Source organism: Notechis scutatus, chromosome Z (assembly GCF_049901735.1).
Source record: "Notechis scutatus isolate UNSWTSFEM ecotype Mainland chromosome Z, rNotScu1.2, whole genome shotgun sequence".
NCBI classification, from domain to species: Eukaryota; Metazoa; Chordata; class Lepidosauria; order Squamata; family Elapidae; genus Notechis; species Notechis scutatus.
The window spans coordinates 89,444,196-89,461,306 of record NC_142025.1 but is presented as its reverse complement, the minus strand read 5'-3'; the positions used below and the strand labels follow the sequence as shown (position 1 = coordinate 89,461,306).

Below are 17,111 nucleotides of genomic sequence, written 5' to 3'. Positions count from 1 at the left end.
AACTTTTCTAAAGGTGACAGCAATTAACCAATGGAATAAGTTGCCTTCAGAAGTTGTGGATGTTTTATCTCTGAAGGCTTTCAAAAGGAGAGTGGACAACCATTTTTTCTAAAATGATATAAGATCTCTTGTTTGAGCAGGGGAAGTGATTAGAAGACCTCTTAGAACTCTTCCAACTCTATTATTCTATGTTCAATCAACTGAGTTATCTTCAGTTTCAGGTGAGAACAATAAAACAATGAAGAGAAGGAGAGAGGTGAAAGTAGACGTATGTGTTTGAGATGGAAAGAATAAAGTTTAGTTCAGCTTTAATACAAATTGCTAAGTGTCTAAGAAGAGGATAGGCAGAAACAGAAATAGCTCCTTATAGAAAAGGATCTGTGCTACTTTAGCACACAGTAAATTCTTGAGCTGAACTCAACAATATGGTAATATAAATCGCATTATTGTTCCCAAATGGAAATGAACAATTGGGAATAAATGTAGCACCATAAACGTCTCTGGAGATCCTCAGTCATCCAGGTCATGGTTGTCCCAAAGGTGTTTTTTCAAGAGATTAGGGTTAGGAAGCTGAAGAAGCTTCTTGGATAAGAAGCGAAATATCTTCAAAGAAAAACCAGAAAGTCTAGTTGCCTCTTGAAAAATGTAGGACCAGGTGAAAACAAGGAAACAATAATAGATACTATAGCAAAAAGATGAAGGATAGAGCAAGCAATTCTTGAATTGAATTAATGACCCCTCTGTACTCCCCTACCCTTAAATAAAATTCAAACGTAATATGAAGGAATATTTTCACAATCCTTACTTGGAGCTTGACAGTTGTCATGCAAATAAATATAAAATGGTCCTCCATTGTGATTTTCTCTCCTTAGTCATAAAGGACTATGGATCGATATTTTCATTTTGTGAGTTTCCATACTTCCTTTCAGAAGATTGCATTTAGCCCCTAAAGATAGTGGCTGAATTATATACATTGCAAATTCTCAAATAGGCATAAATTTCATTTTCTTGCAAGGATTTGGTTGTTACAACCATTTGGCGAGTTACAACACAAGTACTTTAGCTACCCTCTAAAGTCTTCTCTTTTTGTAAAACCATAAGAATTATTTTGTGGAATAAAAACCAAAGGTTAGATACCAACTACTCTGTTCAAATGAATCAAGGAACTAACCATCTATTGAAACGTGTTTAAATGCCTCGTATAGTTGTCTGTTGGTTAAATAGATTCCCATTTCTTCCAAGACTTCATCCAAGCTCTCAATATCAACTTTAGTTTCTGTAAAAGAAATATATATATAAAAGAAAAAAGCAATAAAACATCTTATTAATGTTTTATTCGAGACTTCTGGCTTGTAATTCTGTAAATGAGGAAGCTTTTCTTTCTAGAGTGCTTACTGTAAACAAAATGTTTGTGACATTAAGGGTAGCAGAGCTCACTGTGATTCCAGCCCTGACTCTGACACCAGATCAGATTGTAGCTGCTCAGAAGATAGAATTACTGTTCCTTAAAAGAAAAATAAAGATAGCATTTCCTGATAATTACAGAGGAAATGAAAATTAATGAAATTCTGAAAAGTTTGAAGTTCCCATTTAGTTAATGGGAAAGAAATGAGAAAATTTGGAAATGATTATTTGCTTGTGTGTGTGTGTGTGTGTTTGTGTGTGAAGGAACATAAACAATTGATACATTATTTTAAAAGCATATTTACTACAAAAAAAGTTGTATTTATTTTCAAATTCTGTTGGAATAGTAGGTTACTTTCACAAGGCTTTTTCCTCCTCAGAATGACAAATTTTTGAGGGAAAAGATGAGGCATTGGTTTGCTCAGAAGATGTACCTGAGGTTGGGTAATTTGAGTCAGTGACAATCTTCAAGAGCAGCCCTATGTACATTCAGGAGATGATCAAGCATGAGTGAATGAGAGCAGAGCCTCATGTTATGGCTCTAGATATGGGCTCAACAGGCACACAGCATGAAGAGAATATACTTGACGGATAGATAGGAAAACAAATCAATTATAGTCAAATCAGAATCCACTCAGAAATCTATGTGGCTCCTGCTTTGATTATGTTAAAGCCTTAAATTGTCATTAGAAACCTAGCTTTCTCCTCAGTCATGGATTAGGGTACACTTCTTCTTCTTGCTTTATTATTTATGTATTATTCTGGTTAAAGAAACTTTACCGTATTGTGTGCTCCACTTTTTGATTGAGATTTACCACAAAGAGAAGTGTTGGTTTATATGAGTCTGAATATGTGCATGAACGTGGAGACTCCATGTTATTTCCTTCTCTGAACTTGCCCTTTTTAATCAGCCTTATTTTTACTACCTTTTGTCCACCCATTTACTATTATTTGGGAGATCATTGGAGCTGTTTTCTCTCTCTCTTTGTAGCTCTTCTAAGCCTTTATTCTCTTTGACTGCTATAAGAAAGAAGGAAAACTTTTCCATCTTACCTCTTTGAGTTTTAATCCCAGTTCCAGCTAGAAGTTAATGGAGTTAGGTTGAAATACCCAGACAAAGTATGATATGAAAGGAAAAGTCATAGATCTTCCCACTCACATATCCTGTTAGATGTCAAAATAGTCACAAATCCCATACAACATTGCAGGTACATTTATCTATAATTATTGTTTTGGCTCATGTTTTCATATTCATGAAATGGCTCACATTTTATCATGCAAGTGCACATTTGGGACCAGTTTACTGTAGATTTCTTCCTTACATGAATTGATTTAACTGAAAAACATTGTGTCAGCCTCCAATGGCTTGTCTACTTAAACAAGTGTTATTGTAGTCACCGAGCCATAAAATAGTCTAGGGAGGAAATCAATATTTGGAATAAAAAATTTACAGGCAGAGTAAAGCCCTTTGCTGTTTGGGTCAAAGGCAACGTAAAAGAGTAAAAAGAGTTCAGGAGTGTGTCTAGAAAAAAACCACGTAGTATATTTGTATGTTGTCTTTCAGCTTACCTTCTGGAGGTGACCTTTGAATCTCATGAACTGCCTTTAAAAAGTCACAGAGGTTCACTGTCCCATCAACTGTAAGGGGAAAAAAAAGTAGCAGCAGCAAAATGTTATTCTCACAATTTTTGCAGTGATTTATAATGGCTGACAATAAAAAGAGTTTAGAAACCTTCTATAAACACAACTATTCACAAATTATCCAATCTAGTTAAAGTATCTTCTGAAACAGTTTTGTCTGAAAGCAATTAGGAGGAGGCCAAACTGATATTCATATGAGATTGTTTCAGAGATTCAGCACTTATTGAATAGTAGCCCTGCATAGCTTCAACTCCTTTTTCTGCCTGAAAGAGGAACACTAGAAATGGTTTTCTACCTAGGTAATCTGATAAAACAGGCTGATTTTAGGTGAAAGAAGCAGTCCTCTCTCTCTCTCTCTCTCTCTCTCTCTCTCTCTCTCTCTCTGTGTGTGTGTGTGTGTGTGTGTACAAACATACATAGCCATTTACTTATATTTCTATTTTCGTGGCCCCTGAGCTTCACAAATGACATGACACTGGTGGTCTGATATAGTTGGAATAGAAAACTTCAGCTGTTTCCTTTTTTATTGTTTTGGATTCTTAAAGTATGAAAGCAAAAAATGATATTACTGAAAACCAGAATTTTGTTTTCAAATGGCAATAGAGATCACTTTGGGAGTACTAGGATTACAAAACAGTTGGGAAGGGCTGTTTTTATATTTAAAGTACCTTTTCCCATCACTGAGATGATGGGAGCCATAATCCAACAAATTTAGGAGAATGTAAAATTGCTTTGTAATTTATCTTGCTAGCAGTTTAAATACTTCTGAACCAAAAGTCAAAATATAAATACTAACCATTTACTTTTGACTTTAACAAGGCCTCCTCCAGCTCTTTGTCCCTCAAAGAAATGCCCTTATTGGCTAAAATTGCACCCAGTTCTTCAACAGCAACCTTTTCTTCCTGGGCAGCCATTTTCTCTTTCTCTTTACCTTCCTCTTCCTGAGCAGCAGCACTTTTCTCATCTTTAATAAATATCTTCTCTTCCTCGGCAGCGGGTTTCTCTTTCTCGTTGGAAATCTTCTCTTCCTCTTCCTCAGCGGCAGCAACTTTCTCTTCCTCAGCAGGAATCTTCTCTTCCTCTTCCTCAGTGGCAGCAACTTTTTCGTCTTCAACAGGAATCTTCTCTTCCTCTTCCTCAGCGGCGGCAACTTTCTCTCCCTCAACAGGAATCTTCTCTTCCTCTTCCTCAGCGGTAGCAACTTTTTCATCTTCAACAGGAATCTTCTCTTCCTCTTCCTCAGCGGTAGCAACTTTCAGCTTCCTCAACAGGAATCTCTTCTTCCTCTTCCTCAGCGGCAGCAACTTTCTCTTCCTCAACAGGAATCTCTTCTTCCTCTTCCTCAGCAGCAGCAACTTTCTCTTCCTCAACAGGAATCTCTTCTTCCTCTTCCTCAGCGGCAGCAACTTTCTCTTCCTCAACAGGAATCTCCTCTTCCTCTTCCTCAGCGGCAGCAACTTTCTCTTCCTCAAGAGGAATCTCTTCTTCCTCTTCCTCAGCAGCAGCAACTTTCTCTTCCTCAACAGGAATCTCCTCTTCCTCTTCTTGAATAACAATATTCTCTTCTAGAAAAGCAATGGTTTCTTCTTCTAAAGGTCAACAGGAAAAATAGTGATGAGATAAAAGGTAAACAATACAGCATTTTAATAACTGTGCCTTCATTTAATAGGGGAGATCCAGAATGGAGAGTTTTAGTTTAGTTCAGTTTATTGTCATTGCAGCTCATACAACAAAATTAAATGCCATCTTCAGTGTATATTATAACTATAAAAATAAAACACAAACACACATCTTTCACATTCTATACAATTGAATTGAAAACCCCTGATATTGCATTAAGATTGAACTATACAATAAAATTCAATATAGTTACTGCTCTGGGATAGAAGCTGTTTTTCAGCCTATTTGTCCTTGTTTTTATTATCCTGTACTGTCTGCCAGATGGTAATAGTTCAAAAAAAGGGTTCCCAGGATGAGATGGATCTTTGAGAATGTTTTGAACTTTCTTAAGGCAGTGGGAGCTATAAAGCTCTTCCAAAGAGGGGAGAGGGCAACCAATAATCTTCTGGGCAATGACATTAACCCTCTGGAGTGCTTTCCTATCTGCCATTGTGCAATTGGCAAACCATACAGAGGTGCAGTAAGTTAAAATACTCTCTATGGTGCAGAGGTAGAAAGTCACCAGCAGTTTTTCATTCAGTTGTTGTTTCCCGAGAAATCTCATGTAGTATAATCTCTGCTGGGCCCTTTTGACCAGTGCTGCAATGTGAGCGCTCCAGGTCAGGTTCTCTTTTATGATAACACCCATAAACTGTTCCTTCTATAATCCAGTATAAGCTCCTTGGTCTTATTGGTGTTAAGGACCAAGTTATTGTTTCCACACCATGAAAGCAACTGGTCCACCTCATCTCGATAGGGAGACTCATCCCCCTCTGAAGACGAGTCCCACCATTGTTGTATCATCTGCAAATTTAATAATAATATTACTGGCATGAGTGGGAATGCAGTCATGCACATAAAGAGTATATATGTATGTATATATATATAAAGAGTATAGAGTATATATAAATAGTACAATATATCCTAAAAAAGGAGGGAGGGCTAACTTTGAAACCGCTAAATTCCCATTTTATCTGGCATAATGTCCATAGATACAAAATCTCTGAATTCTATTTTATTTTTTAAAAAATCTATATAACTATACGTACATCTATACCTATTATATATATTAAAGATTGTTGGACAAGCCCTACATTCTATTTCCACACAGGACTTGATGGAGGACCTTCAGGAGCACATTGTTTCATACATGAACCAAAGTTTATTGGTTGTATAATTCAAAGTTGTCACATGAGGCACAATAGCAACAAAAATACACAATTATTTTTGTGTTCTTTTACCTCTCTCAGTACATTGTTAATCAGTTTATTAACTTACCAGGCTGAGGATATGGCTGGAGTGCCCTCACCGACTTCATAAATTCTCCTAAGTTTACTTTCCCTTCAACTAAGAGGAAACAAAAACCCAAAGGAAGTGTTGCTGAGAAAGTCCATTTATAGCAATACACAGTTTGGGTCTGTTATTTTATGAGATAGTAGATAAAAAAATAGAAATATAGATATATAAAAAGAAATATATTTTAATATTTTTAATGAACTTTTAAAAGCACAGAGTACTACTTCCCAAGAGACTTAAGTAGCATTAGGAATTAAAAGACTCATAATGTTTTTTTTTCTATTCATAATGAATGTTCCATATAATGCTGACTTCTTCACTGTAGGACCCATGGGATCTTGATATTTCAAATTAAATCAAAGCAAATCTTTATTAAAGACCAGAATAGACCTTGAAAGTTTGAAGTACCCCAGCCAACCTATCCCTGAAATGTTAATTGCTGTGGGTCATGGGGCTCAAGGGCAATGTATCCAAATAAAGTATATCCTGTGGAAGACTGCTATACTGTAGTATACAGTACATAAGCACTGGATATATAAATTCCTCAAACTAAACATGTCTTTTAGATGTTATAAATATCGGAAAAATTGCACATAAAAAAGCCCGACTGAAGAATTATTTTACACCATGTTTTTTAAAAAAATTCTTAAATTATAGGCATTTTCCTGGTTTTCTAATAGCAATACGTGCAATAACAAGTATGAAGATAATTTGCATATTATACTTATCCTTGAAAAATCATCACAGGCATAAGAAAAGGCCACAAATGGCAAGAGATAAAAGTATTCATCCGCCAACAAATTTTCCCTTTACTCCCAGGTCCTGTTCATCTGCCTTGAAATGCAGCTATCATCTTCTAACCCAGTTCATACATAATGAAGACCAGTTGCTAGCACAGATATAGCCATAGTCATTCAGTCCGAATAGTGCATGCAAAAATATATACAAACTATAGATTTCAGATAAAAGTCTACAAGTCTAGAGGTATTCTGTGGAAAGAACCTTATTTAGTTTTCATTCTGTCTGTCTTGTCCCTTCCCCCCATTCTTTACTTCTACAAGGAATACCGTTTCTTTTTTTTCCCATCCCTGCTCCTCTTCCTGCTGTCATCATCAACTGTGACCACGTGACCAGGGGTGGGATTCAAATTTCTTAACTGATTCTGTGGGTGTGGCCTAATTTGTGGGTGTGGCTTGGTGGTCATGTGACTCAGTGGTCATAGCTTGTATGTAAATATTATAAATATTTACGTAAATATTGATTTTTTATATAAAAAAAGAGCAACTTTTACTCCAACGTGGGCAAAGCAGGCAGGCAGATTGAGTTGCTCACAGAATCACAGATTCACTTAGAGATCTATCTATCTGCAATGGGCTACCCGAGTCTGTCACATAAAATTTACTAGCAAGCAAACTCACAAAATTAACTCACAACACACCATGCATGTAAATATTGAATTTTTTATTTTAAAAAAGAGCAACTTTTATCCCAAAGCAGGCAAAGCAGGCAGGCAGATTGAGTTGCTCACAGAATCACAGATTAACTTAAGAGATCTATCTATCTGCAATCGGCTACCTGAATCTGCACTGAAAAGCTTCAGTCCTAAGGAAGGTTCGGCTCTGCTTTTAGATTAGCTAGAAAGTAAGAAATCCAAGGATTTCCTGCTTTCTAGTTAATCTAAATCTCCTGGCAGAGCAGAACAGCTGGTGGTCAGAAGAAAAAAAAGGAAAAATCGCAACTTACCAAACCAGTCAAGTTGGATGGCTCGCATGCCAGGTAAGGAGTGAGTGGGCGGAGAGGGGCGGGGCTAGACAGTGGAGCGATTTGCTGGTTCTCCAAACTGGGGACAATCATGTGTTCAACGTTTGCAAGAAATCATCAGCTGTGCCGCCTGGACAGCTGTTAACCACTGCGCTCGGTGTTTGAAAATCCTCTTGTTTCCTGCTTTTTCAACCTCAGCTGTGCCGTGCAAAGCAGCCGAGGAGGGAAAGGCAAGGAATAAAGGACAGCCTAGAGCCTGGGCGGGCGGGCGGGCCAAACACCGAACTGTTCGTGTCAGCTGCTCTTTGCAACTACAGGTTCTATAGAACTGGGCTGAACCGGCAGCATTCCACCCCTCCACATGACAAATAGCTTTCTGCTGGTCAGGTCAAATTTGCAGCTGTGCATCAATTTCAAGCAAAGCATTTTGCCATTCTGTCAGTGAGCTAACCAATCAGAGCCTTGCCTTTGGAGTCTGCTGCCAATTGACTCATTGTCGGTGCCCCCAAATGATAGTATCTGATAGATTGATAGTGTCTGATAGGTTCACAAGTGAAACATAGCCACTGACCTATCTCTACTAGTATTAAGGCAGGACTTAGTAACTTCTTTCTGGCTAAGAAATATTCTTAAAATTCAATGGTATAATACTGATATGCTTGAATCAGATGGAATTATAATTTTTGCATGTTCTTTTTTCATAGGGCTGTGTGTCTTGGTGGATAATTAAAATTACTTCGTTAAGTCAAGCAGGAATGTAAATACCCATTTGCTTCTTTCTTTTAAAAAACTTACATTGCTGAATTTTGATTTTTTTTTTTTTTGCCATCGTATTTCAGTGGTATAATGTTATCTGTACTGATATTTCTGAGCTTGCAAATTGTGGGACACGTTACATAGGAGTTGAAAATCAACTTTCAATTTTATAGTTCTATGATTTTATAAGCATTCAGAAAAGTAATGGAAAAATAAATACTAACTATCTATTGGGGTAGTTGCCAAGGCTTCCTGGAATTCTGCTTCTGTGAGTTGAATGCCTGCAGAGGTCAGAATCCTGTTCAGATCTTGAATATCAATCCTGTCTCCTGCATGTGCAGATAAAGGAGGCAAAAGATAGGTTCAACTCCTACTTATTTCAAGCACAGAAAAAGAGTAATAAACTAGTTGTTAACCTTGTTTCGTTTAAAATACCTGTTCTAAAAAGAAAATGAATATAATTTAACTACCACGACTCTGGGAAGAATATGGTTTAGTCTACTTCTCTATAGCTAAATGTCTATGGAGATTCTCAGTCATCCAGGTCATGGTTGCCCCAAAAGTGCTTCACCTGAAGAAGCTTCTTGAATGAGAAGCAAAATGTCTTCAAAGAAAAACAGAAAGTTCAGTTGTTTCTGGAAAAAGCATCTTTGGGTCTACTCCTGTATGTTATTATGTGCACTATAGATTCAATTATTTATGCAATTCCAAAAGTGCTTTACAAAGGCAACTGGACTTTCTTGGTTTGTTTTCTTGAAAACCATTCACTTATCATCCAAGAAGCTTCTTTAGTTCAGTGATCCCCAACCTTTCTTATGCCGCGGCCCGGTATCCCCAACCTTTTTTATGGCGCAGCCCGGTACCGGCATTAGCTGGGCGCCGCCATCTTTTTTTGATGAAAAAGTGCTTCCGGTGAGCTTTCTACCTGGAAAAGCTCACCAGAAGCGCTGGCGCCGCCATCTTTTTTTGATGAAAAAGTGCTTCCGGTGAGCTTTCTACCCGGAAAAGCTCACTGGAAGCACTTTTTCATCAAAAAAGGATGGCGGCGCCCAGCAAACCAGCGGCCCAGTAGGACTTGTTCCACGGACCGGTACCGGTCCGCGGACCGGTGGTTGGGGACCCCTGCTTTAGTTCATTTCAATGTTTGTTTTAAAAGAATTTCACTACATTTAGTCCATCACTTTATTCTCTTATTCTCAAAAGCAAACCAGAAAAAAAGAGAAGGAAAAAATAGATTTGCAGCAAAGCATAGGCTCAATTTCCATAGCATGAACAAAAATATGTTTAAAAAAACTATGATGAATAGAACCACTGGGGGTTAGCTCCTAAAACAAGAGTATATAATCTTTGTGGGAGGGAGGCTATCACTTGACCTTCAATTGCCAAATGGGGGCCATACTACAAAAATGCACAGTGTCAGGACCAAAGTACTACCTCATTTAGGATAAAAATGAAATTATTTTTAATATTATTCAGCAGTATTTACTTCCTCGCCCATCTTTTTATAAAATGATTTTTTTCAACTACAAAATTTCAAGGTGAAAATATAAATTTAAAATTAATTACAGTATTTTGCATAAAGTATATAAGCAGATGAAGTATATGATGTTCAGGTTTTCAAAAGTTGGGCGTATTGTATTTTCAGCTCCAAGTTAAAACAATTTTTAAGAAAATGGCCCTTTAGTTTTTGAACTTTAAAAGCTTCACATGCTTTGTCTCTGCTGAGGACTATTTTAATGCCTTTAACTTTTGCATTTTTTTTACACTAATCATTTTATTAAATCAATTATTTCACAAGACTGGAATTACTAGAATGCTTCTCCATAATTTAAAAAGAGTAACTTTATTTTTTTAAAAAAGCAAACAAGGAAATGTAAAGGAGACCAGATAGATAAAATATCCATTCCAACCTCCTGATTCAACTTACTTTCCAGCTTAAAAGGCCGTTTCATGAGCATAATGTTTTGCAAAACATTCTTCATATCCACTTTGTCAATACCTGCACACAAAATGTAAATAGCATGAGGAGCATCAAGGAAATTGGAATAGGGAGGAAGGAAGGAGTGAAACAAATATAGCAATTTTACTTCTGCCCAGTTTTTTTAAGGGCAGCCAAACAGTTCTTCAGTTCATATTGACTTATAAACTTATAAGTTATTGGTTTGTTGACAGAAAATACCAGCTAGAAATATAGGGTGCCATTAGCAGTTCCTATCTGATGAGTGGTATATGTGAAATATCAGAGACAAAAGGAATGTTCTCATTAATCTCAGATCAGGGCCTTCTTAACAGTATTATGGACCCCTGGGCAAAGCAGTGTGCAGGGGCTCCTATGACAACTACTCACAGGAGTAAAAATGTAGATGGTCGATAAAATTAAACATATATCTGTTGTAAGACTGTGAAATGCTTGTTAGTAAAGTACCAAATTAATTCCCAATCTTTGCATCTGATTTCTTTCTTCAGATACCAAGAAGTACAGGTGGGAGTTGGAAACAAATAGAGGATTAGATGTCATGTTAGTAAGAATAGTGTTGGAAGCTTGGAAGCTGAGTAGTTTCCTGGCTCATTCATTAATTCTGAGCCAGGCATTTTGTTTCTGGTTTTGAAATCCTTGAAGAGTTTGGAATGGATCTACAAAGGGATGAATTTGAAAGGATCAGATTGTTTTACTCAATGTGGGAATTCCTGTTAATATATTCATTAACTGAGTAACACAATAATTTTAATGATTCTGTTTAAAAAACTGGGCTGAAAAATTTGGGATTTAAAAGTCTTTGGGGTGGGGAGTGATCTCCAGGGCCAGTGTCTGGCAGGTGCATACAACCTTCAAATTGTTCATCCTTGTTATAACTGCCTTTTCCATTCAACTTACCATCAAGTGTAAGGAGTTTCAGAGCCTCTTGAGTTTCTTCTTCTGTTATATTGAGGCCCATTTCTGTCAGGCTGGAACTCAAATCACCAGTTTCAACCATTTGCCCTGATATCAATTTACAAAAAACCATCCAATGTCACAATCCAAGATTCATATTTCATAAGTATCAGTATATCGTTGCCAACTGGCCTGGTGGTTTCTGCCACCCTTCAACTCCCCAAACCCACCCCCTTGGAATGAGAAAACAAACAATTTCACTAGATGGTTTCCTACTTTTAGCCATTAAGGATTAAAATTGGTAGAAGTAGATAGATGGGTGCGTATCCTTCTACATGGAGTTATTTTCAAGGTTGTGTTGCAGCTACTAATATTGTACCAAACATGATATCCTGACTAATAGTTAATTATGTGTCATATATATTACAATGTCAATCAGAATAAAGTTTAAAAAGCATACTATTAACCCATACTTATAGGTTAATATAGGATCATTAATAATCCCATCATAATCAGAAGTATATAGCGTATTCTTCCTTCCTAGTAAGGTTTCTACCTACTGCTGTATTCAGATTCATCTCTAAAGTGTGTTGATTTCTGTTCCTGCTAGTGATTGGAATCAGTAATCTTAAAATTTAGCACCACTATTTCAAGATCAGGGTGATAAAAGCCTGAATTATTTTTTCTAATATGCACCTGTTAAGAATTAATTTCTACATTAAAAAGAATCCAGCATCAACTCTTTGAATAAAATCCAGGACAAAAGAAAGCAACAAGACATGACACGTTATAATGATTGCAAAGAGCAATTCAGCAAGAGGTATAAATTGGGCAACAGGTACCCAATGACCTGAACTGCAGGCACTTATCTTAACAACAGCTGCTGAAGCACAAGAGAAGAGGATAATTACTGCCACCTGTTCATCTTTGAGAGCTTCCCAAATATATCTAATTGGACACAATAGAATGCTTGATTCTATGGGTTGTGATTGTTTATATTTTTACTTGTATTCTTTATTATATTATAAATTATTATAATTAGGATGTTTCCATGGAAAATATGTTGCATAAGGAGTTTTTTTTAAAGTTACCTCTCTAGTAATTTAAATTCTACACCTATTCTGCAAGACAACATTCCCTAATAGAACTATGAACCACTAACCATTTCACATGAACAGGAGTAGATAACATTGTCTTTATGCTGCCAGCCCACTAGGAAAGACCCACTTCCTGCCTTTTGAGTCTACTTTGGAGCAGGAGGGGAGGGGAGCAAAGGAAATGCCCAGTTTGCCTAATGACTCAGGGTGGAACTTGAAAAAAGCAAACATCCAATTCTTACAACAACAACAAATTGTCATCTTTTCCACAGTGGCAGTAACCACAATTATAACATTTTTATTTTGGTCATAAATCAGAAAATAAAGTATAAAATTTATACCAGTTGCTACATCGATCAAAGCTATAAAAATTTTACCCGTTGGCTGGCAAATTTAAGAATATCAACTCCAGACTATCCTTCAGTTTATTGTAATTTCAATTATAATTTCAAATTGCCCGGAGACTTACCTCCTGCACTTAATATGAGCTTCATATTCTTCACCCCTTCCATCAAATCACTCAGATTAACTTTTCCATCCTCTGCAAGACAGAGGACGAAGTAATTAACCCAGCTGAACAGGAAAGCCTAACTGAGGCTGCTGTTACTTACATCTCAAGAAATATGCATAAAAATAACAAAACTATTTCTGAAACTGGAATTCTCTGGAAATGTTAGAAAAGCACATTTATAGCAAATGTTAGGAATTATAGCCCTAACACATCTTTGAAAAGTGGGCATATGTGTGGTAATGTGCAGAAGACTGAATCAACAAATAGCATTTTTATTTTTATTTACAGATTACAGATTAACAGAATTGGAAGGGACTGTCGTATTTTGTAATAATACTCCTAACACGTGAGTTCCCTGCACACAAACTGCTTTATTTTTCTTAACTCCTCCCTTCCGGTTCCTTCATACTGTGTCACCTCAAAATATGTCCCTCACTACTCTCTGTCTAACATTGGTTCTCTTCACAGTTAAAAACCAACAGGTTCCATTTACCCTACACCACAGGGACCTTGTAGGTCATCTAGTCCAACACCCCACCCAAGCAGGAGACCTTCACCATTTCTGACAAATGGCAGTCCAAACTTTTCTTGAAAGCGTTCAGTGATGAAATTCCCACAACATCCGAAGGCAAGCTGTTATATTTGTATGTTCCTTTCAATTTATTATGTACTTATTTATTTATATCCTGTCTTTATTATTTTTTATAAATAATTCAAGGCAGTGAACATATCCAATACATTTTTCCTCCTATTTTTCCTAGTTCCCATGTTTCCTTATAATCCATATCTGTTTTATGTTTATCATTCCAGTCATTGAACTTTCTCAGTTGGAAACTAATTTTCTACTCTAAGTTCCATGCCTGTATTCTAGTGACTTAAGAATGATTCTAAATTCTAAAACTGCTGCTGACTGATATTCTTTGACCCTCTATTTTTTTCCTGAAGTAGGAATGTCCACAGGTAGGTGAGGGCAAAAAAGATGCCAGCTTCACTCCCTTTTTACACGTGTTACACATAAAATAGGCACATCACTCCATATGCATGGTCATGGCTGTCCTGTTGACTTTTTTAATCCTCCTCATGGACATCCATGCTCCTAAGCTTTCAAACTCTCCACCCTTTTTGAGTAATGGCTTTTAAAAGACCTAGAGGTCATCAGGCTACCTTCTTCCTGTAAACGTTATGATGCATCAATTCAGCTTTCACCACACCAAAGAACCTTAAGAAAAATATGAACCTCCCCCACTCCCCAAGGAAGATATAGTGAGGGAATTCAGTGTTAACAATCAGAGGTACTAACAACTAGCCTTTTTTTCATCTCCAGAATTCACTTGAATTCACTTGAAAATGCAGTGAGAATTGATCTGGATTGTTTTGATTAAATTTGGGTTTTTCACCCAGTGTTGCTTTTTTTTACGAGATAGTAGAAATAGGAGTCCCTGGGATTTCACTCTGCTGGTTGTTACTGATTATAGGGGGTAGTGCTCATCTCCATTTCAAAGCCATTGAGCCAGCACCATCTGAAGAGAATTCCGTGATCATCTGGCCAGTATGACTTCAAGAAGTACTGTTACCTTCCCAACAAAGTGCTACCTATTTATCTACTTGCATTTGCATGCTTTAGAACTTCTAGTTTGGCAGAAGCTGGGGCGAGGACTGGAGCTCACCCTGCCACATGGCGCTCAGGTCTCGAACCTTGACTGCCAGCTTTTCCAGCCAACAAACCCAGCATCTTAACTACTGAGCCACCATCCCTGATGAAATGGACAGCATGTAAATTTAATTTAATGAACAAATAAATAGGCGCTTTGGTGGCACGATGGTTAGAATGCAGTATTGCAGGCTAACTCTGCTCACACTCTGGCATTTGATCCTGAAAGGGTTCGAGGTTGGCTCAACCTCCAAGGTTAGTAAAATGAGGACCCAGATTGTTGGGGGCGATATGTGATATTATAAACTGCTCAGAGAGTGCTATAAAGCACCATGGAGCAGTATATAAGTGCTCTTGCTCTTGCTGAATACACAAACAATGTTTGACATACTTGCAGGTTCTTAGCACTTGCAGAAAACCAAGAAGCAACCAATACTTTTCTTTCCAGGTCTAAAGGTTTTGCCCAGGGAACTCTGAGCCTACGAGCCAGAAGGCGTGTATGCACAGTGTAAGGCTTAAAATACACCCCTTCCCTTTATGAAAACAATTACAGGTAGCCTTGACACAGAACTATTCATTTAGCAACCATTCAAAGTTACAACAGCATAAAAAAATGACTTAACAGATCCTTGCACTTATGTCCATTGCAGCATCCCCACAGTCATGTAAACAAAATTTGGATGCTTGGCAACCAGCATGCATTTACAATGGTTGCAGTATCCTGGAGGATCACGTGATCATCATTTGTGATCTTCTTGGCCAGCTTCCAACAAAGTCAATAGGAAAAGTCAGGTTTGCTTAATGACTGAAGGACTCACAACTGCAGTGATTTCTTTAACAACTGTGGCAAAAAGGTTGTAAGTTAGGTATGACTCACTTAACAGCAATGGAGATTCTCTTCCCACTTGTCAGAAATCGAGGTACTGTACACAGATTATATGGTTAGTGTCTGTGTGCTCATCAGAGAGGTCCATTGGCCTTTCTTTCCAATTTAAATTCTTCTTTCAGAATCTTTATTCAGCCATTCAGTGAAACCAAGGGAAGACGGGCACCACACTGTTTTTCCCCTAGCTATTAAGCCCTTAACTCTTTCACTATCACACTTGACTTCAGTCAATTCCCCCCCACCCAAGTTATCTGCCATTTTTAACTTTAGTCTGCATTGTTAAAACAGAAGAGTTTTTTTTAGCATATTGAGTGACTAAAAATATATGGCTGCCCAACTCACTTTCAGCGACACCAACGACAATCTGTCAATCAAATAAATCACTTGATTATCTCTATCTCACTCTGGGTTCCCCAGGTCCATTGTCAAAACCAGATCTTCAGGGCCTCGTGAAAGATTGTCAAAATGGGGGAGCCATTCTTATCTCCATGGGGATGATATTTTCATAGAGAAGGAGCCACAGATTAGCCTAATTTAACACAATCCAATCATAAATTACCCTAAATACAACTAATTTAAGTATCCCAAAAACTCACCATCTGGAGCTGTAGAATTCAGAACTTCCTTGATTTCATCATCTGTTAGGTAAATGCCCATATTGATTAGGGCATTATCCAGATTATTGACATAAATCCAATCCACTGAGAAAAAATAATAAGAATCAGCAAATATTCCCAGAACCTTGGCATTCCATATGTAGTCAGCAAAGCTCATAAGGTAACTTTGCAAGTCTTCCATTCTAAAATCAGACAAGCAACCTCTTTAGAATGGAAATCTGGATTCTATACAATACGCATACTTTTTTCTTCATTTGATATTATTGGTGCATTTTTATTGTTTTGCTTAAAACATCATCATTGTAATATCTAAATGTAAAAAAGCACCCTCTCAAGAAGCTGAATTCTGTTCTGATTACAATATTCTATATTCCCACAGAATCAAAACATCAAAACACAGACCCTAGTTTCAAGCAGACTGCCTTTTACTAAGCCCACTAATTCACATGTTACTGTAGTTTTATCTCCTCACCTTCTAATTGCTGCCTCTTTTTTCAACCCCACTAGGCCCATCTGTTTTCCCCCCCAAATATTGCCAGCATGCTTGAAGAATTTTAATCCAACCATGAAAATTCACTTACTCCCAGCTTGGGATTCTCTCTGGGTCTTAGCCACACTTTCAATCAGTTCATTCATCTTCACCTTTTCATTTTCTGCAAAGGCATTTAAAAGTGAGTTTAGCATGTAGGCAGCAAATGCAGGAAGAAGAATTGACTGGAACATTTTGCAAATCAGTTTAATTGCATTTAAATTATATATATATATATATATATATATATATATATATATATATATATATATATATATATATATATATATATATATATATAATTTAATTAAAGTGACAGATATTAATATTTTACCACTCAAAGTTGCTATCAAAAGTAATTGAAATATAATGCACATTTAAAATCTTAATTAAAAAACATAACATTCTGATTTAACTCAATCAGAAGACAA

At 37.0% G+C, this 17,111-nt stretch overlaps 1 protein-coding gene across 1 annotated transcript in view; it reads right to left on the bottom strand.

The window, feature by feature from the left end:
* LOC113422078 (uncharacterized) overlaps positions 1-17,111 on the bottom strand; it is a 131,558-nt gene that overhangs the window by 38,702 nt on the left and 75,745 nt on the right. Inside the window, exons 41-52 of the mRNA XM_087947337.1 lie at positions 16,733-16,804; positions 16,131-16,235; positions 12,956-13,027; positions 11,375-11,497; positions 10,445-10,504; positions 8,742-8,846; positions 5,983-6,051; positions 4,315-4,634; positions 3,842-4,205; positions 2,974-3,042; positions 2,331-2,387; positions 1,172-1,276 (exon numbers count right to left, since the gene is read on the bottom strand). Coding sequence (XP_087803463.1) covers positions 1,172-1,276; positions 2,331-2,387; positions 2,974-3,042; positions 3,842-4,205; positions 4,315-4,634; positions 5,983-6,051; positions 8,742-8,846; positions 10,445-10,504; positions 11,375-11,497; positions 12,956-13,027; positions 16,131-16,235; positions 16,733-16,804 — 1,521 coding nt within the window. The remainder of the gene's footprint in view (positions 1-1,171; positions 1,277-2,330; positions 2,388-2,973; positions 3,043-3,841; positions 4,206-4,314; positions 4,635-5,982; positions 6,052-8,741; positions 8,847-10,444; positions 10,505-11,374; positions 11,498-12,955; positions 13,028-16,130; positions 16,236-16,732; positions 16,805-17,111) is intronic.